The sequence below is a fragment of the Arachis duranensis genome, chromosome 7, assembly GCF_000817695.3.
Source record: "Arachis duranensis cultivar V14167 chromosome 7, aradu.V14167.gnm2.J7QH, whole genome shotgun sequence".
In the NCBI taxonomy this organism is placed as follows: Eukaryota; Viridiplantae; Streptophyta; class Magnoliopsida; order Fabales; family Fabaceae; genus Arachis; species Arachis duranensis.
In genome coordinates this window covers 24,142,102-24,166,206 of record NC_029778.3, presented here as the reverse complement: position 1 = coordinate 24,166,206, position 24,105 = coordinate 24,142,102, and the positions used below count along the sequence as shown (strand labels likewise).

Below are 24,105 nucleotides of genomic sequence, written 5' to 3'. Positions count from 1 at the left end.
TGCCTTTTTCCCTCTTGTTGTGATGAACCCTTTACCTTGTTTTTCCGTCCTAGGGTAGAGACAGAAAGAACCTAAAATTTGAAAGGAAAAGAAAAAAAAAAAACGTTTTATTTCTCATTTATTTGTGATCAAACCCAAAATTAAGATTTTGAGGAAGGATCGGACATAAAGGAGGTGTAGTGAGGATTAGGGTTTGTTTGTTTTTGTGGCAAAGATGGAATCTTTGGATGCCACCATTTCTTCTAATTCACCATCTTCAATATTATCATCTTCTAGTGGTGTGAATAATAATGATAATATTAGTAGTGTAAGTAATGATAACAATGTTAATAGTAATAGTAATGGTGGAACTGTGACATGGTATGGTGTGAGGCTACCATCTGTTAGCCCTTTACGTTCCCCACTTTCCTTTCTCTTGGATTACTCTGGCATTCTAAGATCAAGCCATGATTCTGAGAGTTTGGTTGTGAACAATGGTGTTACGGGTCTAGAATTGCGGTCTGAGCCTCGGATTCAGTCACCTGATGATGCTGGTGGTGTTGCTTCTGGGACACCCTGCAACAACGGTGCTGCTGGGGAGGTTGCAATAAGGATCATTGGTGCTGGAGAGCATGATCACAATGTGGGGTTAGGTTCGTCTATTCCCTCATCGTCAAGGAGTCAGATTGGAGAAGCGGGGTATGATGGTTGTGATGAGATGATTGGTGATAGAGGGGGAATTGATGATGATGCCGAGGGTCGTCGCAATGGAGTTCCGGTCAGCGAGAGGGTGCCTCTGGTGTCTCCAGCTTCTTCTTCGTCTTTGGCTGGTGGTAGTGGGCAGGCTGATGGCGATGTGGGGAATGGTGTAGATAGTAACAATAGGGATTCCTCAAACTACCAGCGATATGACATTCAGCGGATTGCAAAGTGGATTGAGCAGATTCTTCCTTTCTCACTCTTGTTACTGGTTGTTTTCATCCGTCAGCATTTGCAAGGTAGCGCATTACTTCTGTTCTATTGAATTGGTTGTAAAAGCTCCTCTTAGGATACTCCACTACATTCTCGGCATTGTTTGTTGCTATTGTTTACATCCATTGCTGATACATAGTTTAGTATGTATTGGAATTTGATGATGTGGCTTGAGCTAATTCAGTTGGGTTGTGATTTTTCTCTTGTGAATTATAATGCTCTGAATAGTTTTCCATTCATATGACTTGGTGTCTGTTGTGTTTATAGCCCTAGGTTGTTTCTTTATTCTTAAGGAATGTGGTGGATGGAATGATAACGGTAGAACAGAGTAAGTAGTATTGGCTAACATCTATACTTCCATATTGTTTAAATTTGGTCTTGCTACAGCACTAAATGTTTTCTGTTAATCTAAGCAATGGTGTGGAGGAAGGGGCTATAGTATGCACAAATAATTTTGAGGAACATGTAGGTTGCACTTTTGTTGTTTACTGTTTTCTCCAATAGGAGTTTCCCACCTTGCAGGCATGGATCTAGTACTAACTAATGATGAGGAAGATTTATAAAACAAATATGAGGAAAGAAGAAAAAAATATCCTTCCTACAATTCGTACAATGAGTCCATTACTGTTACTGCATTTTGCATTCTGGTTCTTGAATGGCTAATATGATATTTGTCCTCCTTTGCTCTGGGTTTTACTTGAGAAACTTGTTGTGATTTAATTATATATAATATCTGTTCAATACAAAGTAAACTTTCTTTCTGTAACTGATACAAAATATCAATTTCAGGGTCCACCTCAATTTTTTTTGTAAATTAATAATATTAATGTTTGCTAGTCGCCTAGTCCACATCCATATAAAGCAACTGTGAACATTTTTTGGGTCTCAGTCATTCCAGGATGCCTATTTACATATTAAATAATACAAGTATATCAAAAGAACTGTAAAATAGCTGTGCGGATGATTGCACCTGGGTTGTGCCTGCCTTCCCGCAGGTGCAGGGTGAGATCTGTTGCTGCACCTTTGACCAGATTTTGCTGCTTTGCTAAGTGCGAGAGATGTAAAAATATATTTTTGTAGAACTAACTGAGCAATGATGTTGATGAGATTTGTTTCTTTAGTGATTATATGAACGCCTTACTAAGCTTTATGTCTTCCTTGTGAGTTGCGGTTGTTCCTTTTCTTCTTTGTATTGTCATGAGTAGGTGCATCATTTATGATTAACTGCTTCTCACATATAGTTTTATTTTCAGCGTCGTTTGAAGTTTTAAATTGTTATTAATTCGTGATAACCATTTTTGAGAACTTTCAGGTTTCTTTGTCACAATTTGGATATCAGCTGTGATGTTCAAGTCAAATGAAATTGTTAAGAAGCAGACAGCTTTAAAGGTGAAAACTAAGAATTTTATTTGTCATCCAAAATTTCCATGTCTAAACCTAGTTCATAGTTCCTATTTTGTAAACCTCCCTCCCCTTTTACCCCAAATATAAATAAATAAATAAATGAGAGGCTTAATACATGCTTTATTATGCAGGGGGATAGGAAAGTGTCAGTTCTTGTTGGTATATCTATTGCCTTCATGCTTCATGTGATGTTCATTTATTGGTGGTATCGAAATGATGATCTTTTATACCCACTGGTGTTGGTTCCCCCGAAAGCAAATCCTTTCTGGCATGCAATATTCATCATCCTAGTTAATGGTATGAACTTGTTCTTTGTATGCAGTTTTCAGTCATTACGTTGCTACAGTGAATTTGTGTAGAACTTTTATTTGCTCTAGTATATTATAAAAATGTCCTTATCACAGGATGCCTGACCGATATATGCAAGGGTTTCATTAAGTTTTAGTGTAATTTGGCAGCTGATTGATTGATCAATAATGCCGAAATTATGCCTTCATTTTTTTTCATAATTTTTGTTTTAAAAGCTTGTCACATGAAAATGGGTACAACACAACGGATTCTTTATATTTGATTATTCGGTAGGATAGTAATTTAACTAAATTTGTCTCAGCATAAAGTTTTCTTAACTATTTTATTGTACTTCATCTACATTCAAGATGTATTTTATTCCTTTTTTGTGTGTTCGGATCAAATTTTGTTTGTGTGATATCCATTGTCATTTCCCAATCACTCATGTAATCCTCATCCTAGCATACTAAAGTTAAAAAGGGAAAGTTAACTGAAATTGTGTTGTAGATATGGAGTTTCTGTAAGTAGAAGTGATCTTAAGATCTCAGCTATCAAATTTCTATGTCCACTAATCTATAGCTATTGAAATAGTTGAAGTGTTTGAATATAATGTTCTGTCAAATGTACAGGGAATCATTCTCTTTATAGAGGAATTACAGAAATAGAAATAACTAGAAAATGGAAAAGAAGTGAAAAATACTAGCCTAAAATAAAGAAAAGATTTCTAATCATAAAATCCCTAAAATTAAGCTAAACGAAGAAAGGAAAAGATTTATAACTAGTTCTATTTACATAAAAGATTCATGAAAGAAATTAGGAATTAGATTTTGATTTGATCTAGTCAACACTCCGCCTCAAGCTGGGTTGAAGATATCCTTCATTGACAGCTTGCTTATTATGCTATCAAAGGTCTTCTTAGTAATCCTTTAGTTAGAACATCTGCTAATTGTTCCGTGGTTGGAACATATGAGATGCAAATCTGTCCTCTCTCAATCTTTTTCCTGATAAAATGATTGTCAACTTCAACATGTTTAGTTCTATCATGCAGCATTGAATTATGAGAAATAGAAATTGCAGATTTGTTGTCACAATACAACTTCATTAGTGGAGAAATGAGAACTTTTAGTTCTTGTAAGATTTTCTCTACCCATAGTGCTTCACATATTCTATGAGCCATTGCTCTAAACTCAGCTCCTGTACTACTTCGTGCCACAACACTCTGTTTTTTACTCCTCCAACAAACTAGGTTTTCGCCAACAAAAGTACAATACCCAGATGTTGACCTTCTATCCATGATATTCTCAGCCCAATCCGCATCTGTATAGGCTTCTACGTGAAGATTTCTATGCTTTTTGTAGAGTAACCCTTTCCCAAGCGACTAGGATTCTAAAGACAGCATCCATGTGTTCTCGACCAGGTGAATGCATAAACTGGCTTACCATGCTCATAGCAAAGGCTATATCTGGGCGTGTATGGGATAAATAGGTTAGCCTCCCTACCAACCGCTGATATCTTCCTTTGTCCATTACATTTTCTGGTTCAGCTGGCTTTAATTTTAAGTTAGGCTCTATAGGTGTTTCAGGAGCTTTACGACCAAGTAATCCCGTCTCTTTTAAAAGATCTAGGATGTACTTTCGTTGGTTCATAAAAATGCCTTCCTTAGACCTTGCAAATTCAATTCCAAGGAAGTATTTTAATGAGTCAAATTCTTTGATTTCAAATGCTTTGGCAAGCTTTTCCTCAAGTCTTTTAGCTCCAAAAAATCATCATCTGTCAGAATAATGTCATCCACATATACAATTAAGATGGCAGTTTTATTAGCTGCTGAATGTTTATAGAAAAGTGTATGGTCAGCTTGGCTTTGAGTATAATCGAGTCCCTTCACCACCATTACAAGGCGTTCAAACCAAGCTCTTTGGGATTGTTTCAATCTATAGAGAGATTTCTTTAGTTTGCACACTTTATTCCTCCCTAGTTCAGCCTCAAATCCAGGTGGAAGTTTCATGAACACCTCTTCCTCTAGCTCCCCATTCAGGAAAGCATTCTTTACATTCAATTGATGTAAAGGCCAATTGTAATTCACAGCAAAAGATAAGAGAATCTGCACAGAGCTGAGTTTAGCAACTGGAGCAAAAGTCTCTCGATAGTCTACTCCATAGGTTTGTGTAAATCCCCTAGCTACTAACCTTAGCCTTATACCTCTCTATGCTTCCATTAGCAGTTCATTTGATGGTGAAAACCCACCTGCAGCCAACCAATTTTGTATTCTGTGGCAGATCTACAATTTCCCAAGTTTCATTCTTCTTGAGTGCATGCCACTCTTCCATCACTGCTAATTTTCAGTTGGGATCATCTAGTGCTTCCTCTATGTTCCTAGGCTCAAACAGATTTGTAATTTTAGAAGTAAAAGCTCGATGTTTTCGAGAGAGATTTTGGTAAGAGACATAATTGGAAATAGGATGGTTGGTGCTGGTTTAGAGTACCTTTTTGTTGCAGGTTCTGGTTTCTTTCCTAAGGGCTATTGGCAAGTTATTATTAGAATTGACAATTTCAGATTTACTTGGAAGTTCCTGAAGTACTACAATTGGGCCATCGTCCGGTTTTCAAATTGGGTTGTCCGGTTTTCAGATTGGGTTGGTACAGAGATGATGGGCTGGGCTGGTCTCTAGTCTTCTTGGGATATTTCCGAACATAATATCGAAGCTCATTTTCTGATTGTGGTATTTCTTTTCCTATTTGGGTTCCAACTAATTCTGACACAATTTCATAATTGGTTTCCACATCTTGTTTTTGCAATTGTTTCATAATTTTCTTGATCAGTGAAAGTTGTATCCTCAATATGTAAGGTAGGAGTGGGTAAAGGTTCATGCAAAAAATTTTCTTCATTTAGGCTCTCCCCTTGAAGAGAATTTTTTTAAAAAAAGGTTTCATGTTCCAAAAAAGTAACATCTATGCTTACATGAAATTTCTTGGTGTGTGGATTGAAATATTTATAACCCTTTTGACTTGGGGAATAGCAATAAAAATGCATTTTTCTGTCTTTGGATTAAGTTTACTTCAATTTAAAGGTGTATGCAAAAACACAGTGCAACTAAATACTTTTAAAGGCAAGTCAGTATCCAATCTACATGCTGGAAAATTCTTTTTGAAAGTATCCAACAATGTGCAGTAATTTAACACGTGTGGGCATTTGATTTATGAGATAAGCTACTGATAAGATAGCATCTCCCTATAAATACTTTGGAACATTACCCTCGAACATAATGACACGTGTTACTTCAAGAAGATGTTCATTCTTCCTTTCAGCAATGTCATTTTGTTGGGGTGTATTGAGCCATGTAGATTGATGTTGAATACCTTTCTTTTGAAGAAATTCACCAAAATTTTTATTAAAGTATTCAGTGCCATTATCACTTTTTAATATTGAAATTTTTGTCAAATTGTGTTTCTATCATTGTTGAAAAATACTGAAAAATTTTAGAAACCTCAAATTTTTTATTCATAAGATAGATCCAACATAGTTCTGTGTGATCATCGATAAAAGTTACAAACCATTTTTTTCCAATTTGAGTTGTTATTTTCGATGGACCCATACATCACTATGAATCAAGTGGAAATGTTTAGATGCATAAGGTTGAGAGTAATAAGGAACTCTATGACTCTTTGAACGAATACAACTTTCACATTTAAGTAAGGAAGAATCATATTCTTAAACAAATTTGGAAACAAATGTTTGAGATATGCAAAATTAGAGTGTCCTAGTCTATTGTGCCAGAGCATTATTTGGTTCTTTATAGGCATAGAACTTATACCACTAAATCTTTGAGCTACTTTATAATATCTTCAAAATGATAAAGCCCATCCATCATCTTAGCACTGCCAATCATCTTTTCTGAGGTCTGGTCCTTAAAAATACCGTGAGTGTCAAAGAATGTCACAGCACAATTGGAATCCTTGCAGATTTTACTAATAGAGAGAAGATTACAACAAAGCTTTGGTACATGTAGGACATTTCTTAGGTCAATGTTTTTGGACAATTTAATTGTACTTTTTTCTAGCAATAGATGAAAAACTACCATCAGCAAATCTAATTCTCATTTCCAAAGCAAGGAGAATAAGTTTTAAATAAAGGGGAGAGGCTGGTCATATGGCAAATGCACCTAAATCGACAATCCATGGTGCATTTAAGTTTGAGGTGCAGTTAAGGGACATAGGAATACTAAAATTACCTGTTTGAGCCAAAGAACCACTAGGAGTACGAGACACCGAACTGGAATTTAACAGCTTTATGAGCTGCTCAACCTGTTTCTTACTCAAGGATGATTTTTCAGCCTCATGAACAGTTGGAGTAGAACGTATTTTGGGACCAGGTTTGCTGCCTTTAAGATGTGCTGGTTTTCCATGAATCTTCCAGCAGGTTTTTTGGGTGTGCCGAGGTTTATTGCAGTGGTCACACCAAAGATTGGAGGGGTGCTTTTGATTTGATGAACTTTTAAGTGCAGCAGGTGCCACTAAGAGTGCATTAGACTCCAAAGAAATCTGTTCTGTCTTGCCTTTCCCCATTATCACAGCTCTACGAGTTTCCTCTCTTCTAACTTCAGCAAATACTTCTCCAATTGAGGGTAGGATTGCTCTTCCAATAATTTTGCCACGAACTTCATCTAGCTCCACGTTGAGGCCTGCAAGAAACTGGAATATCCTCCCTTCTTTCACTGTTTGTTGGTGGTGTTTTGCATCAGCGGCTAAATTCCACTTGTAGTTATTGAAGTGGTCAATATACTGCCACACCCGCTTTAATGTGTGGAAATATTTGGTGACATTGTCACTCCCTTATAGAATTTCTCTAGCTTTTAGAGTAAGTTCATAAATCTGGGATTTATTCCCAAGATCAGAATACATCTCCTTGACACTATCACATAATTCTTTGGTAGTGGTATAGTACATGTAGTTACTACTAATATCCTCCTCCATTGAGTTCACCAGCCATGTCATCACCATGGAATTTTCGGTATCCCACACATTATATTGTGGGTCAGTGACGTTAGGCTAGCTTCGCTCACCGGTGAGATATCCATTCTTCCCTCTTCCACGGATATACATCTGAATTGATTGAGACCACCTAAGGTAGTTTGACCCATTGAGTCGAAATGTGGTGATCTGAACTGAATAGGAGTTACCACTAACTAGTACCCATTGTTCAGATTTTAAATCTGATGGAGTAGGAGTGGTGTTCTCCTTTTGTTCAGGATTAATGACTGAGGAACTGTTAGCCATAGCTATAAATCAGAGGCACAATGCAGAGATCCTGCTCTGATACCAAGTTGAAGTGTTTGAATATAATGTTCTGTCAAATGTACAGGGAATCATCCTCTTTATAGAGGAATTACAGAAATAGAAATAACTAGAAAATAGGAAAGAAGGAAAAATATTAGCCTAAAATAAAAAAAGATTTCTAATCATAAAATCTCTAAACTTAAGATAAACCAAAAAAGAAAAAGATTTATAACTAATTCTATTTATATAAAAGATTCATGAAAGGAATTAGGAATCTAATTTTGATTTGATCTAGTCAATAAAAATACCGCCTATATCAAACTTAGCTAGATCTTCTGAATCTCCTTTAATTTATATCCATATTCAACGTTTGTAGTCTTAGTTGATTGCTTAAGCATCACATCTCTTCCGTGTATTGTTCATTTTTGTAGCTTTGAATCATTAATCATTTTATTTTTGTTGTTACTTGGTAGTAATGCTCATCATGTATATTGACTTTCAGATGCATTGGTGCGGCAAGCAGCAATGGCCTTCAAGTGTATTCTGTTAATATATTACAAAAGTGGCAGAGGTCATAGCTTCCGTCGGCAGGTGATTAATATTTTCCATATAAAACAGGTATATAATTACTGGTTATAGTTAACTAGTTACAATATCTGAAATTGTCTTACTTGTAGGCTCAAATGTTAACGCTGGTTGAGTACACACTGCTATTGTATCGTGCCTTATTACCAACACCTGTTTGGTACCGGTTTTTCTTAAACAGGGCATACGGCAGTCTCTTTTCATCCCTGACCACAGGGTTATATTTAACTTTCAAGCTAACATCTGTTGTTGAGAAGGTATGTTTCCATTTTTCAAAATTAGTATTCCTTGCTCAGCGTTTGAAGGTACTTGTGTGTGATGCTAATTGTTTCCATTGTCTTTAACTTTCTATGTGGTTATTAGGTCCAATGCTTTTTATCTGCCTTGAAAGCATTGTCAAGAAAGGAAGTTCATTATGGGGTTAATGCCACAATGGAGCAGGTAATATTTCCAGTTTTTTGACACACATATTAACATCTGAATAAATTCATTTGTAAACAAAAATTTTTTGTTGTATATAATTTTTTGATTCTGCTTTATTTGATGATATGCTAGTTAAAACTTGTTAGTTCTTATTTTTCTAACCACTTGCAAACCTGTAAAACACATTTAAGTTATGGTGTGTGAGTGGTAGATACATAAGAAGAGGATCGTTGTTAGCTATTCTCCTCCAAGTAACACATTTCATCAATCAGTTAATGCAGCTTTGGTCTGAGTAAATACCCATAGTAGTCCCTGAGATTCACGCAATTACTCATAGTAATCCCTAAGATCCCGATTTCCCTATTGTAGTCCTCCAGATAGAGCTCCGAGCACTCAAACTAGTCCCTGGCTATATTTCAGGTGATGACTCATCACCAGAGCACTGACGTGGCCTCGGATTGCCACGCTGGAGGCCTCCCAACGGCTAGCTGAGCTGGCTAAGTTCCAACTTTTACCCAGATTGGTCCCCCCTAGTATATGTAACCCTAAATCCCAAATTCTCATACACTTTCCCTCTTCGTCTTGTTCACCTCTTCTTCTTCTTCTTCCACAACTTCTTCCTAAACACTGATGAAACATGATGTAGTAGCCCAAAAGAATACACACCATGCATCCAAGTACTTCCGAGTCTAAAAACACATGGATAAAACATGAGGATCAAAATTAATAAGATAGTAATCAATTAAATTATGCCGTTGTTGAACACTAGCTCAGTGGGTTTCAATGAAAATTTTCTAGTTTCACTTCCAGTTTCACTTCTAAAGATGTAAAATCAAATTTTAAAGCATTACAGTTAGGTGTTTCACTTCCAAAGATCTTGTCTCCATCAACCAACTAGAAAAATAATAAGAAAACAATAGCAATTGAAAAAGAAATCAATTGATACCTTTCATCTTTTTCCTTCATCATTTGTTCAGTGGCAATTGCAATTAATTGTGATATCCATTTATTCACTACATCAATTCAAATATCATAGTTTTCAAAATAATAAGAAAATAATAACAGTGACAACAACGATATTTTAAATACATAAATTAAACCTTTTAAAAGAAGGAATTGAAGGTCAAGTATACATTTCTGAAATGGAAACTGGCTTCTAGGTCTAGAACATTGTTAAATCAAAAGAAATATTAAGCAATCTTCCCTAAAGGTATAGCTAAATACACATTCATTGATAACAAATTAGAACAGAGTTCCCGCTTAGGATTTAGGAAACAAGCTCAGTTACTGATAACACTTATAATAAACAGACCTTGTTGTCCGGAGAATATATCATAATACTTTCTGAATTTTTTTTGAAGTCACTCCCATGATGAAATATGATGTCTAACTTCTCCTCAATCTGCAAGAAATTTAAAATGTTTACAATATACAGGGAGAATTTGAAAGTCTACTCATGCATTAAAAAGGAAAAATAATCACCACAAGAAAACATATTTTTCCAAACCTCCATACATCTCCCTGTTTCATTTCTGTTTCATTCGGGTATTACAGCAACCCCACAAACCCCAACCAAGATTCAAACCCTAGACACTACAATGACACCAAAACTCCAGAACCTCAACTACACTGACCAATGCTATCATCAACCAACACTGTATTCAAAATGCAGAGTTAAAAAAATGAAGGTTACCTTGAGTCCGATCACAACGTCAGAACCTCATATTTGTGGTGAAGGAAGGGAAGGGAAGAGTGATAACAACTTCTGATCAGATGAATTCTTCTCTCAAATTTTCGTAAACCCAGCAAATACATCCTAACGCTACGCCATTGATGGGGAGATGAAGAAGAAGTCAGAGGGTGGAAGAAGAAGAGACGAAGTGTTTGTGTTGGGGGAGAAAACTGTTTTTTATACTAAGTAACAACTATACGGCGTCGTTTTTGGCTTTCAAGGGCACCAAATCCAAAACGACGTCATTTTGGACACGTCCCACGTGGCAATTCGAGGCCACGTCAGTGCTCTGGTGATGAGTCATCACCTGAAATATGGTCAGGGACTAGTTTGAGTGCTCGGAGCTCTATCTGGAGGACTACAATAGGGAAATCGGAATCTTAGGGATTACTATGGGTAATTGCATGAATCTCAGGGACTACTATGGGTATTTACTCGCTTTGGTCTATAAAATTACTTAGAAATAATTACTCACATGAAAATGATTAATTGTGCCTTTAGTATAGCATAGATGTATGAATCAAATTTATCACATAATCTCACACAACTTAATTTTCCCCTCGTGGAATATTTAGTTAGGACTTGCCGACTTGGTAGTTGGTAATGTTGTACTAAAGTAGAACATTACTTTTATGGGTAATATGGAGAGGGATTTTTTTGAAGAAAACTATATTTTATTTTTGAAAGCTTTATTTGTTATGCTTTTTTTTTTCTCCACTTTCCGTGGCCACTACTTATTGGTCTGTTCAACCATTTTTGTTTTGGTAAATAAGTTTACAATTTTATGAACAGGCATGAAAATATTTATATTTTTATCTTAAGCCTTTTTTTGTTGTCTTCTGGGAATGTTCAACTTGTCCTTTAAAAAATGGAGACAATTATGAGCTATTTTAGAGGTTTTAAGAGTAAAGTGACAAATAAACCCTTGAGAATTTACATTTCAGACATATTAGTCCCTAAAGGGAAAAAAATACCAATAAAGTCCTCCAAGATAACAAATGTGGACAAGTTAGTTCAAATTCAGACCTTCTACCCTAATCATAAGGGTTAATTTGAAGGTAGTGTGTCCACATATGCTATTTTAGAGGACTTTATTGGTACTTTTTTTTCTTTAGGGACTAATCTGTCCGAAGTATAAATTGTTGGGGGTTTATTTGTCACTTTACTCAGGTTTTAACAGTATTAAGGATGGATCTGCTTTATGGCAATGTGCCTTTGTGCAGGTTCACTGCATCTATTTATGGTAATTTCGGTTTAATTACTCTAGAGGTCCCTTAGGGTCTAGTTCCTCTCAATTTATAATCAAGTTCTTATTGCTTAAAAGTTTTTAATCAAGTTCCTACATTGGAAAGAAGTTTTCAATTGAATCCCTGATCACACTCACCATTCCTAAAAAGTTACATTAAACAGAATATTCTCTTTGGAATTAGCTTCCAACTCACTAGACCCTTCTATGTTACCCCATTCCAAATCACCCATTCTTCTGCTGCCCCACACATCAAAATCCACTCTCGGATTTGGCACATCTATATTCTGCATTGCTACCACTGCAAATAGATCAACCTTCTAGAGCATATTTGGGGTTTTCTTCCACAAGAGACTCTACCTTCATTTACATCCCTACCTGGCATCTATTCACTAATGTTCTTGGTGCAGCAGCGGTTACTAGGGACTCACTTGCAAACTTATTTATAATGTAGGGATATGCATGACTAAAAAGTTTCAAACTATAGGCAACTGATTAAAGATTAAGTTAAACTATAGGACCTCCCAAGTAATTACACCTATCATTTCCATGGATATCCTTACTTTGCTTTTGTACTGGAGAGACTTGTAATTGGTTCTAATGACCAAGTTAGCTGGGATTCTTTATGCCATAGGCAATGGGAGAAGCCTTATGGCAATGTGTGTTTTTGGCCATTTCAATGTATATTTTGCCGAGCTTAAATGTTAGAATTTTCAGAGACCGTTTTGTTATCTTTGCATTTGTTGATAGATAGTGCTTCAAGATGCATAAGTGGCTACATTCCTTGGGATTCTTTGTGATTGCAGTGGAATGAGCCTAATGACAATGTTGTTCATGCAGTGTTCTGCCATTCTGTTTAGCTGTTCCTTTGTCGTGTTTCTATATTTTTAAGGATGAGAAATTGTCTAAATACTGATATAGGTATTGTACTGTTATTGAAGACTTTGTTGGGAATCACTTTTAAGTATGATTGTAAAATCTATTCATTGAAATCAGGTTAATGCTGCTGGTGACTTATGCGCCATATGCCAGGAGAAAATGCATGCCCCCATATTGTTGCGCTGCAAACACATTTTCTGCGAGGAGTGTGTGTCAGAATGGTAAGTTCATGCTTATATTCCTTATTTTGATATTCTGTTGTTTTTTAGCGTTAATTTATTTTAAAGAGGGAAAACTAGAAATCAGCTAAGAAAGTTTCCAACTAGTTCCTGTTTTTTTAAGTACTCAAGAATGTGTATCTTTGGTTTTCATCTCTCTTGCACGGGAAAAAGAGATAAACTTTGCATGCAATAATCTGAACGTTTTGTTTATTGACAACTTTATCCTGTAAAGTGCAAGACATTGGTAATTTAGTAATTATATGGATAGTAAGAACAAATATGAGGAAAGAGAATATGATCATTGCCTTCTTGTGATTCGAATGAGTGAGGGGCTAAGATGTATTGTTATGAACTTGGAGAAGATGAAGCTTTCTAGGTCTTGCATTTTTTTGTTATTTTGGATTGGAAAAAAGAGAGAATTTTATTAAGATGAGAAGATAATACAAATTGGGGATAAGGATTCCCTATACAAAACAAAAACAAAACAAAGGATTTATTTATAAAGATTATGAATTTTACACCAAATAAATGTTAGGAGTCATATCCTACTCCATAAAACATGCTTATCAAAAAGTCTGTCATTGAAGGTGTAATTTTAGACATGAAGATGCCATTAAGAACAGTGATACTTATATTATTCTTCTATCCATGTGTTTTTTCACCTTATTGCCAGAAGCACTGGTTTCCCATAAAGCTTTGGATGTTGGACCTTTAATTTTTATGATAAAATTTGTAGGTTAAATTATTCAGTTAGTTCTTATAGTTTTTCTAAATTTGTAATTAGGTCCTTACATCTTAAAAGTTTTCAATTAGGTCCTTACACCAGTTTTAAATTTGTAATTAGATCATTTTTAACAGTTTTCATCCATCTCACACCATCAGCATCAGCATATTCGGTTAAGTTAAACATTGTTGGAATGGCAAGGATGTGATTACAAATTTAAAATTGCTGTAGAGATCCAATTAAAAACTCTTGAAATATTGGAACTCAATTACAAATTTGGTAAAACTATAAGGACTAATTGAGTAATTTAATCTAAAAATTATATTATCCATTTTGATAGCCGTCAAAAGTTCAAAGAGACTAATTATAAAATATATTAGAGGTGTTCTTTTCTTGTATCAGAAACTGCATTCTGATCTGCTCAATAGTTACAATAAGGACTTAAATTCACCAACAATGGAACTTTCTTTTCAGGTTTGAGAGAGAAAGGACATGCCCTCTATGCAGAGCACTGGTAAAGCCTGCTGATCTGCGTACCTTCGGAGACGGATCAACGAGTCTCTTTTTCCAGTTGTTCTAGACTCTAGAAGCTTCTTGTTAGGTTGGATCATAATTTTGCCAACCTCTGGTCGAAAGTACCTTGCTTCTTACTCGGCTATCGAGGGATTTTTTCGTCAATCGGTTCCTGGGAAATAAGATTGAAGGAATCATCTTGGATATGACTGTACACTCAGTCATGGCTTGAGAGCACAACATTCCTCCTCTTTTAATGAATTTTAGGTGTACAAAAGAAAAGGGCTCAAACTTAAGGGAATCAACTAACCCTAAGTATTCTTTATATCTCAGTGTGATGGACACAGATTTGTTCTTAATGTTCATCTTTTTGAAATTCATTCGCCTCTTATTTTTTTTTTTTTTCAAAGTATGTTTATATTTATAATATATAAATGTTTCTTTCATAGCCCTTTTGTTTATTTTTATTATTTTAATGCAAAACATGTCAACTGATTTTGTTTCTTGTACACATGTAAACTGAAATTGCTACTTGGTGTAAGAAACTTGGATTTGGATGCTTTCGATTAATGTGCACGACTTATTACTATTATTTTGTTTTTTCCTTTTTCTTTTGAATTTTACCGGAGGAGAGGGAGTGCGCCGTGGTGCTCATACCGCCGCGCTCCTTGCTGCCGCTGTCGGTGATGAAACTCGTCGCCGCTATTTGCGCTTCCGTCACCGCTAGAACTGCACACCACCGCCAGAAGGATCTTCATCGTTGCCGCCGCTAATAAGGAGTCGTTACCATTGTTGGCATCGTCGCAAGTTGTCGCCGAACAGAGAGGAGAGAGAGACAGAATGCGAACACACGAAGTGAGCTCGCGAGTGCTGAGGAGGATGCGATGGTGGTGGGTGGTTACCGCGATGTCGCCATTCCCGTTGCTCCTCATTGTAGTTCTCGCCACCGAGAGTTGCCGTTGGAGCTACCGCGTTGCTCTATACCATCGATCTTTCTAAATACGGTAATTTCTCTTTTCCGGAACCGTTGAGAATATTAGCGTTCTGTTAAAGTCTGTAAACGATGTTGAGGTTTGGTACCATAGGGATTTGGTTCCGGTGATTGCTTGTCAAAATTGAGGTTGTTGCTGAACCATTGGAGCTTCCGGCCACTGTCGGAGTTGCTATCCAATTGGAAGCTGCTACTGTATCGTCCTATTTTGTTTATCGCGGTGAGATTATTTGATTCTGTTCTTGTTTACCGCAAAACTCTCTTATCAATTATGTTCTAATATCGCTTAATATCCATTCCACGTTAATTCCAAATTATGTTAGATATGTTGTTGTTGCTTTGATTCTTGCGGTTGCTTGGGAATTTCTGTGGTTGCTACCACTGCTGCCGATTAACATGAAAAGAGGAATTTAATGGGTTTAGTTAAGCAACTTGCGGCTAATCGAGGTAGGAGCCTTTTCAGAAAAGCTATATTTTATAAATTGGAATTATTATATATGGATATTGATGTGAGAAATGTACCTTTGGTCACTGTATAAGTCTTATGTATTGTTTGGTTATCTTGGATGGATGTGAATGCTTGTTTGATTGGATGATTGTCTGGTTTTGTGAAACGGACTGTTTTAAAGTGTTTCTTTGAAGTTATATCTCCTAAAGTTTTGAAATTGAGTCTAATCTATTGGAGATTGATTTGAGTTTGAGTTGGTTTTTTTTTGTAAATATGAAAATGGTAATACACTTTTGAATTCAGCCTGATTTTGAATTGATTTGGCTTTGAGCCGTGGAAAGGGCTACAGAATGGTTTGGTTGGGACCCAAAAAGGATGGCAAAGTCCAGATTTTAGGGGAGATGCTGTCGAATTTTCATAAAATTTAAGGTTCCGTTTTAAAATGTGATTTAGAAAAGGAATAAATTTGAGAGATTCTGTTACTTGGTTCTTGATTTATAAAGAAATAGATGTTTCAAGTTTAATATGTTTACAGAAAGTTCGTGTTTTAAAATTGATTTAAATATGAAAGAACATGTGTTTTGAAGTGTGATTAAAGAAGTACTTTTGGATGAGTTTTAGTGGATTTTTAAACTTTGATTAATTAAGTTTGTTTTGCTTTTGAAGTAGTATTCTTTAAATTTTGACTTAACAAGACTAAACAATTCCGAGCCTTGGAAAGGTTTCTGATTTAAGGATGAAATGAAATTGGTTTTTAGGCTTAAATAAGTTGGTTTTGAAAGTGGCTCGAAACTTTTGGCTTACATGTTTTGGTGTTGATTTTTAATCTTCGTTTTAATTGATTTTAATTTAAGTAACTATGACTACGAGCATTTCTAAAGAGTTTAAGAAATAAGGCAGATTATACTTTCCTAGAGTCTTGAGTCTTTGTCAAGGTTGTTAATTAATAACTTTTATTTAAAATAGCCAAATGAATGATTTAAAATTGAAGGATTGAGTCTTTTCAAAGAAAATTCCCTTTTGGGGTGATATTTGAAAGTCTTTTGGAAGTTTTGGAAAATATCACATATAGTGACTAAATTTTGAAAAAAGAATTGACTTATGAGCTTGAAATGATTTGAAAAATTGAGGATTTTAAAGTTAAGACTGAGATGGATTGATTTTGGTTTCCAAGTAAAGAGATTTGAGAAAAAGTGACTTATGGCTTGAATGATGATTGATTTGAAATGAATTGTTAATGAAGTGCGGAAATGATGATGAATAAATGAATATGTGGCTTTTACACTTCTTTTATCTAAGATATAAATTTCCTTGGGTAAAGTACCGTGGCTTGCCACCACATGTTCCAGGTTGAGACTCGATACTCTATTGACCCTATGACGTAAGGGTGACCGGACACTTATAAATTCCCGGGAATGGTACTCCCGTTGAGCGATTTGATATATACATGAGAAAAAGCTATGCATAGACTCATGGGGATGCGCGTTGGGGGACAGTGCAAGGGTTTAGCGAACCGGACTTGTCGGGTTGGCTTGATAACCGATAGATGAGACTCATCAGCCATAGGGCAGGCATTCATCATATGCATCTATGTGACATTGTTTGGGTGTGCATATTGTACGTGGTTTGCCTATGTGAATAATTATATCTAATTGCTAATTGCTCTACTTGATGTAACTGCTTGATTGTTCTTGAACATCCTTACTTGTGTTTGTGACTGAAATTGGTTGAATTTGTGGTGAGTTGGCTGTGGATTGATTTTTTTAGGCCTAGGGCCATGGATGATTATGAGATAGGCTGAAGACCGTGTTTGGTTTGTGTTTTTGGTTTAGAAAAGTATGAAAAACTAAACTGGTTCAGCATAGACTTAATGAACCTATGCTTGGGAACAGTTTGGTCATTCATACTGTCTAGGAAAGACTTTTAGAAAGGCTTTTGGATTTTTGAACAATTAACAATTTTCTCTTTCAGAAAGGATTTCAGAATTTTGATATTAAACCTTTGGTTTTGAAAAGATGCATAAGGCGGTTACTAATCACTGTAACGGTTTTATTTTTCACATTTCCTATTATAGTAATTCTCTAACCTTCTACTGAGAACTTTAATTCGTTTTTGTTTAGACGTTGTGTTGTGTTGTATTAGTTACTTTTTTCCTCGCCTTTATCCTTACAAATTTTTATAAGAGGGATGAGATTTTGGATTATGTAATGTTTGTAAAATTAATGTTATGCGTGAGTGTGTGTGTGTGTGTGTTAAAAGTCTTTTGAGCGCTTATACGGTTTAAGTTTTAAACAGGCTCATATTTTAGTATTAAATATTATAAAAGTCGTCGTAATTCCCGAGCTATTAGAGTGGTGTAGTCGGAAGCGTGACACTTTGATGGTTAGGGTGTCACACACTAACTTGGTTCAAAGTATCTTGAAAAATTGTGACGCAGGAAATCAGGTTCAAGGCAACAAAGGAGAAGCCCAAAATCATGAGAAAGAAATTTCTAAGCTACCTGAATCTGAAATTGCTGCAGCAGAAGATCCTGCAGGAGACAATTCTATTTTGTTTCCTGAAACAGGCAAAATTCCTGAGAATACTAGTTCCTTGGATCCCTCAATGACCGAATTTGCTCCTAAATCCACTAGACCCCGTGAGTAGAGATTTTTAAAGAATTAACCACAAGAATTTGTCATTGGAGACGTCTCTCAAGGTGTCAAAACTCGATCCTTCACTAGAAAAGCAAATGAAGAATCAAACCTAGCTTTTCTCTCTCAAATGGAGCCACAAAACATCAAGGAAGCACTTGATGACCCCTCTTGGGTAAAGGCCACAGAGGAAGAGGTTCATGAATTTGAAAAGAATCAAGTTTAGACACTTATTCTAAAGCCAAATGGAAAGAAAGTGACCGGCACCAAATGGATTTTCAGGAACAAGTTGGGTGAAGATGGAAGCATAGCTAGAAACAAAGCAAGATTAGTGGCACGAGGATATGATCAAGAGGAAGGAATAGACTATGATGAATCCTTTGTCCCTGTTGCTTGAATGGAAGCCATAAGACTCCTTCTTACTTATGTTGTTCATTGTGGTTTCAAATTGTTTCAAATGGATGTGAAATGTGCATTTTAAAATTGTGTAATAGATAGAGAAGTGTATGTGGCACAGCCACCTGGTTTTGAAAATAAGAGATTCCCTAATCATGTTTTCAAACTTTCAAGAGCTCTTTATGGACTAAGACAAACACCTAGGGCTTGGTATGAAAGATTTAGTTCATTTCTCTTGAAAAATAGATTTCAAAGAGGCACCACAGACACTACTCTATTTATTAAAAATTCTAAGGATTCTTTTATTTTAGTCCAAATTTATGTTGACGACATTATTTTTGGATCAGCTAATGAGATCCTTTGTATTGAATTTGGAAAAATCATGACAACTAAATTTGACATGAGTATTGATGAGCGGATATTTTATACGCCTTTTGCCATTGTTTTCATATAGTTTTTAGTATGTTTTGTTTAAGTTTTATTATATTTTCATAGGTTTTAGTGTAAAATTCATATTTTTGGATTCTACTATGAGTTTGTGTGTTTTTATGCAATTTCAGGTTTTTTTTTTTTACTAAAATTGAGGTGTTGGAGCAAAAGTATGTTTCAGAAGCAGAGAAAGTGCTGCAGATGCTATCTGGATCTGACCTCCTTACACTTGAAAGAGCTTTTCTGGAGCTACAGACATCCAAATAGAGTGTTCTCAACGAATATGGAAAGCTGACATCCAGGACTTTCCAGAAATATATAATAGTTTATACTTTGCTTCAGAATCGAAGTCCCAAAATTGACGTTCAACGCTAGCCTCCTGCCCTGTTCTAGCGTCCAAAGCCAAAAAGGGAGCAGACAGTGTTCCAACACCCAAAAAGGACTCCCTAGCTAGCGTTCAACGCCATTGAGGCCTCCTAGCACGTGGATATCAATCAAGCTCAGCCCAAACACTCACCAAGTGGGCCCCAAAAGTGAATTTTAGCACTAAAAGATTGTTTTACCTTTCTTATGTAATCCTTAGTCATTAGATTAGTGTATATAGAACAATGATCACCCTTGTTCAGAACTTTTTGCCATATTTTCAAATTTCACATTATATTTTCTATCAGTATGAGTCTCTAAACCTCCTAGGTTAAGGGGAGGAGCTCTGCTGAGTTTTATGGATTAATAAAGTACTACTATTCTATCTTAATACGTGTTTGATTCTCTATTCTAAGATGTATATCCGTTCTTCATCATTATAAATGCATTGACCAGCACAAGGTTATCTCATTCTATAGGGGTTCAGAGTGAGTCTTTTATCGGACAATGATGAACCACCAATTTGATCATATATCTCCTAGACGGCTAATCCACAACTTCAATGGGGACTTCTCGAGACATCAGTTCAGCCGAAGTACGGGAAGATTAGAGTCTTTGTGGTAGAAGCTAGAACCAAAGGCGCAATATTCTCTGATCCGGAAGATTCGACCTTGTCTGTGGTGTTTTGGGTAGGATCACCAAAGAGAATGAACTGCAGGAGCTTCACCCTCAATCAGAATGGATCCACACTAACCCTGGGGTTCAGATCTGGAAGAGCATTAGCAACCTCTCAACTGGTGTTGATCATATATAGCCTGCCATAGAAGAAATCACTCACAGTTGAAGAAGATAGTAAGAGCGGAATTAATCCAGAAGAACAAAGCATCTCTAAGCCTTAACCATCTTCTTATCATTAAAAACATATCAACCTAGTAACGTTTTCTTTATTTTCCTTTTATGCGCTTTAAACAAACAAACAAATCTTCTATCCGCCTGACTAAAATCTACAAGATAACCATAGCTTACTTCAAACCATAATCCTCGTGGGATCGACCCTGACTCACCTCAGGTATTACTTGGACGACCTAGTGCACTTGCTGGTTTAATAGTGCGAAGTGTAATTCCACGCTACCAAGTATGATGGGTGAACTTAATTTTTTCCTTGGGTTTCAAATAAAGTGTTACGGCCCAGCCCAAAAGGAACATGGGCCTACCTGACCCACTAACCACCCGACCCGGACAGTCGGGTGTGAGGCACTCGTTCGCCGACCCAAACACGCGTCCGGGATAGCTAGCCTCCACAGCTGTACAAGGAAGCTTCGAGGAAAGTGGGTTCAACCCCTGTGGGACCCACTTCTGACATGGTATATAAGGGGAAAGTCCTACCCCTCCCCCACGGTATGTAACTCACCACTCTACCCCTTTCCTGCCTGCACACTCTACTGACTTGGGCGTCGGAGTGTCCTTGCAGGTGACGGCCCCCTTCGCATCGGGAGCTCGGAACGTCGGGAAGTAGCCGGGAGGAATGGGAACGCCCTAGGAGGCGAAATGACACAATCATATACGCCCAAGGTAAGTGGGCGGGCACCATGAGACGAAACCGCGAAAGCCGAGAAGAGAGAGAAGAGAGACCTAGGGGAACACTGATGATTAGATTTTGATGGTTTAGAATTTCACAAATGAATTCTCGTTGCAAGTATAGTTTCTAAACCAACAATAATCCTTTCATACAAAAGATTGTTTGTCACAAGTAACAAACCCCTAAAATTAATATCCGAAGTATTCAAACCTTTGGTCGTTCTCCTAGGAATTGTTAGCTTTAGTGCACTCCAAACCAATTAGCAATCTCTCCAATTATCAATCAACAAAGGAATTAGATAACTCAAGTGTCACTAATTACTCTACCTAGGCCAAGAGGGACAAAATCTATATTATATCTAGAGAGGCATTTCAACAAACACATAAAAGGCAATAAAAGTAAACAACATAAATTGCAAGAATTAAAGAGAGATCTAACTACAAAGGCAAGAGATCAACAATAGAAAAGCAAAGAAGAACAATTATTATGAATTACCTCTTATGGAATTGAAAGAAAATGGAGGGAACAATAGTAGATCTATAACAAAATACAAGAACAACATAAAGGAAATTACAACAAAAGAATAGAGGAAGATGAATGTAACAACAAGGAATTAAGAGGATAGAAGTAGAAGAAGATGAATTAAAATCTAGATCTAAGAACTAAGCTTAATCCTAATCCTAGAGAGAATTGAGAGCTTCTCTCTCTAGAAACTAACTCTCAACTAAAACTAATGATGCTATTTCATTCATAGATTCCTCTCTTCCCCCTTCAATCCTTGATCCTTTTATTCCTTTCTATCAGCAATTGGCGCCAAAATGGGTTCAGAAACCCTTCAAAATCGCCAGGCACGTGTTGCTTTAATGAAGTCATGTGCAGACTGCGACGCGTGCACGCACGGTACGCGTGCGCGTCCCCGGCCGATTCTGCAATGTGCGCGCGAGCGCCTTGTGCGCATGCGCGTGCTTGGCTGATTTCGCTTCTTTGACTTTTTATGCTTCTCTCCATTTGTATGCTTCCTTCCTTGCTCCCTTTGATCCATGCCTAGCCTATTTCAATCCTGGAATTACTAGCAAACACATCAAGGCATCTTATGGAATCAAAGAGGAATTAGAATTCATCAAAATAAGGCTTAAAAAGCATGTTTTTACACTTAAGCACAAATACGAGAGAGATTACAAAACCATGCTAATTCATAGGCTAAATGCGAGAAAAGGTCATCAAAATACTCTAAATTCAATACAAGATAAACCCTAAAAATGGGGTTTATCAACCTTCCCACACTTAAACCTTAGCATGTCTTCATGCTAAAATAAGAAGGAACTAAGGGGTATGATATTTATTAAATGCAACTAAACTATATGAACCTATCTAAATGCAACTACCTAAAGTGAATGCAAATGCTTAGTTCAAACAAATCAACTCCCCAGAGAACATGTGTAAGCACAAGAGCTAAGGCAATAGGAATCAAAGCCAAACCACAATTGTATCAAATTATCAAAAAGAGTTCAAGCTTGCAAGAATATAGATAATATGGGTGAACACATGTAATTGAACTTTTGAACCCTCACCGGATGTGTATCCGCTCTATTCACTCAAGTGTTTAAGGGTTAATTCGCTCAATTCTCTTCCAATCATGCCTTCCAAAATTTGATTTTCTTCTAACAATCAACACCTATTCAATGCACGCACACATTCATCATGAGGTCTTTCATTTAGGTTGTAATGGGGTTAGGGTCAAGGTAGAGTCATTTATGGTTAAGTGGACTAGAGTTTAGATCTTGGATTAGCATAGACTTTCCCACCTAACTATATAATAATCTATACAAATTCAAACTACTCTAACTACCCATTCTTCACTTTTTCTTACATATTCATGCATCTTGTTCTTGATTCGTAACACTTATGCATTGATTCCTTTTTATTAAACTTTACTTTGGGGCATTTTGTCCCCTTTGGTTGCTTTCCTTTCATTTTCTTCTTTCTTTTTTTTTCTTCTCCTTTTTTTTCTATATTCCTTTTTTTCTCATTTTCATTTTATTCCTTTTTCTTTTCTTTTTATACTTTGCGCAAGGACATCAATTGCATAAGGTCTTATACATTCAATCAATACATGAATATATTCCCAATTCCTAAATATGAAAGTGTACTACCCCTTTTTATCCCATCCAATGTTCCCAAGCCTCACCATCTTCGAATAATAAACACTCCCACTAGCCTAGGCTAATCAAAGATCCAAGCAAGGGACTTTCATTGGTTTTCTGCCTTGGGCTTGTAATGTGCTAAAATGAGAACAAGTTAGTTAAGCATAGGCTCAAAATTGGCTAACAATGGAGAGTAAAAGGTAGGCTATTTGGGTAAGTGGGCTAATGAAATAATGGCCTCAATCATACAAATGCATGAATACAAGGAATAAATGGACATATAGAATCAAACAAATCAAGGATCATAATCATAGAAAGAGAACAATTGCACACAAGAATGGAAGATAAGTGGTTATAAAATGTAACCACATCAATAGGCTCAAGTCTCACAAGCTTGTGTTCTAAGTTCAATACATGCTTCACAAAGTAAGAATTCAAGCAAGTTCCATAAAAATATTTTTTTTCAATCAATTGGGTTGGTGCCCTATAATTAAGTTCCTTGCAAAATCTCAATATTTGACTAAGCATTGTTGTGATTGAAAAAATTCAAAAATTCTTTAGTTTACCCTTTCCTTTTTCACTTAAAACAATTTCTTATGCAAAAAGGTGACTAAGTTTTAACAATTCACAAACATTTCCTAATCCCAACCATAAGCTAAAAAGGAAAACATCTAGTATCCACAATACCTAAAATCCAAAATGAGCAGTAAAAATATCTAGAACGGACTAAAATAGCAAGATCCAAAATAAACTCAAATGCATCAAATATATACAAAAGTGCGCAAAATAAGATAACTAGGAAGTAGCTGAAAATGTTCACCGGTCCTCTCATGGTGCCACCGGCAACCTCCCCACACTTAAGACTAAGCATCGTCCTCGATG

The 24,105-nt window shown here is 36.3% G+C and overlaps 1 protein-coding gene across 1 annotated transcript; it reads left to right on the top strand.

Annotated features, from left to right (window-relative positions):
• Positions 1-14,806, top strand: LOC107458496 (uncharacterized). Its single transcript, XM_016076706.3, has 8 exons — positions 1-977; positions 2,264-2,340; positions 2,487-2,652; positions 8,420-8,508; positions 8,595-8,759; positions 8,866-8,943; positions 12,900-13,003; positions 14,202-14,806. Exons 1-8 carry the CDS (start codon positions 215-217, stop codon positions 14,305-14,307), a joined length of 1,548 nt encoding a protein of 515 aa, XP_015932192.1. The 5' UTR covers positions 1-214; the 3' UTR covers positions 14,308-14,806.
• The last annotated feature ends 9,299 nt before the right edge of the window (positions 14,807-24,105 follow it).

Excerpts from the sequence above, each read along its gene's own strand:
- LOC107458496 (XM_016076706.3), top strand. The coding sequence starts at position 215 with ATGGAATCTTTGGATGCCACCATTTCTTCTAATTCACCATCTTCAATA. Across the intron at positions 978-2,263 it reads CATCCGTCAGCATTTGCAAG|GTTTCTTTGTCACAATTTGG; the intron begins GTAGCGCATTAC and ends GAGAACTTTCAG. Across the intron at positions 13,004-14,201 it reads GAGGAGTGTGTGTCAGAATG|GTTTGAGAGAGAAAGGACAT; the intron begins GTAAGTTCATGC and ends CTTTCTTTTCAG.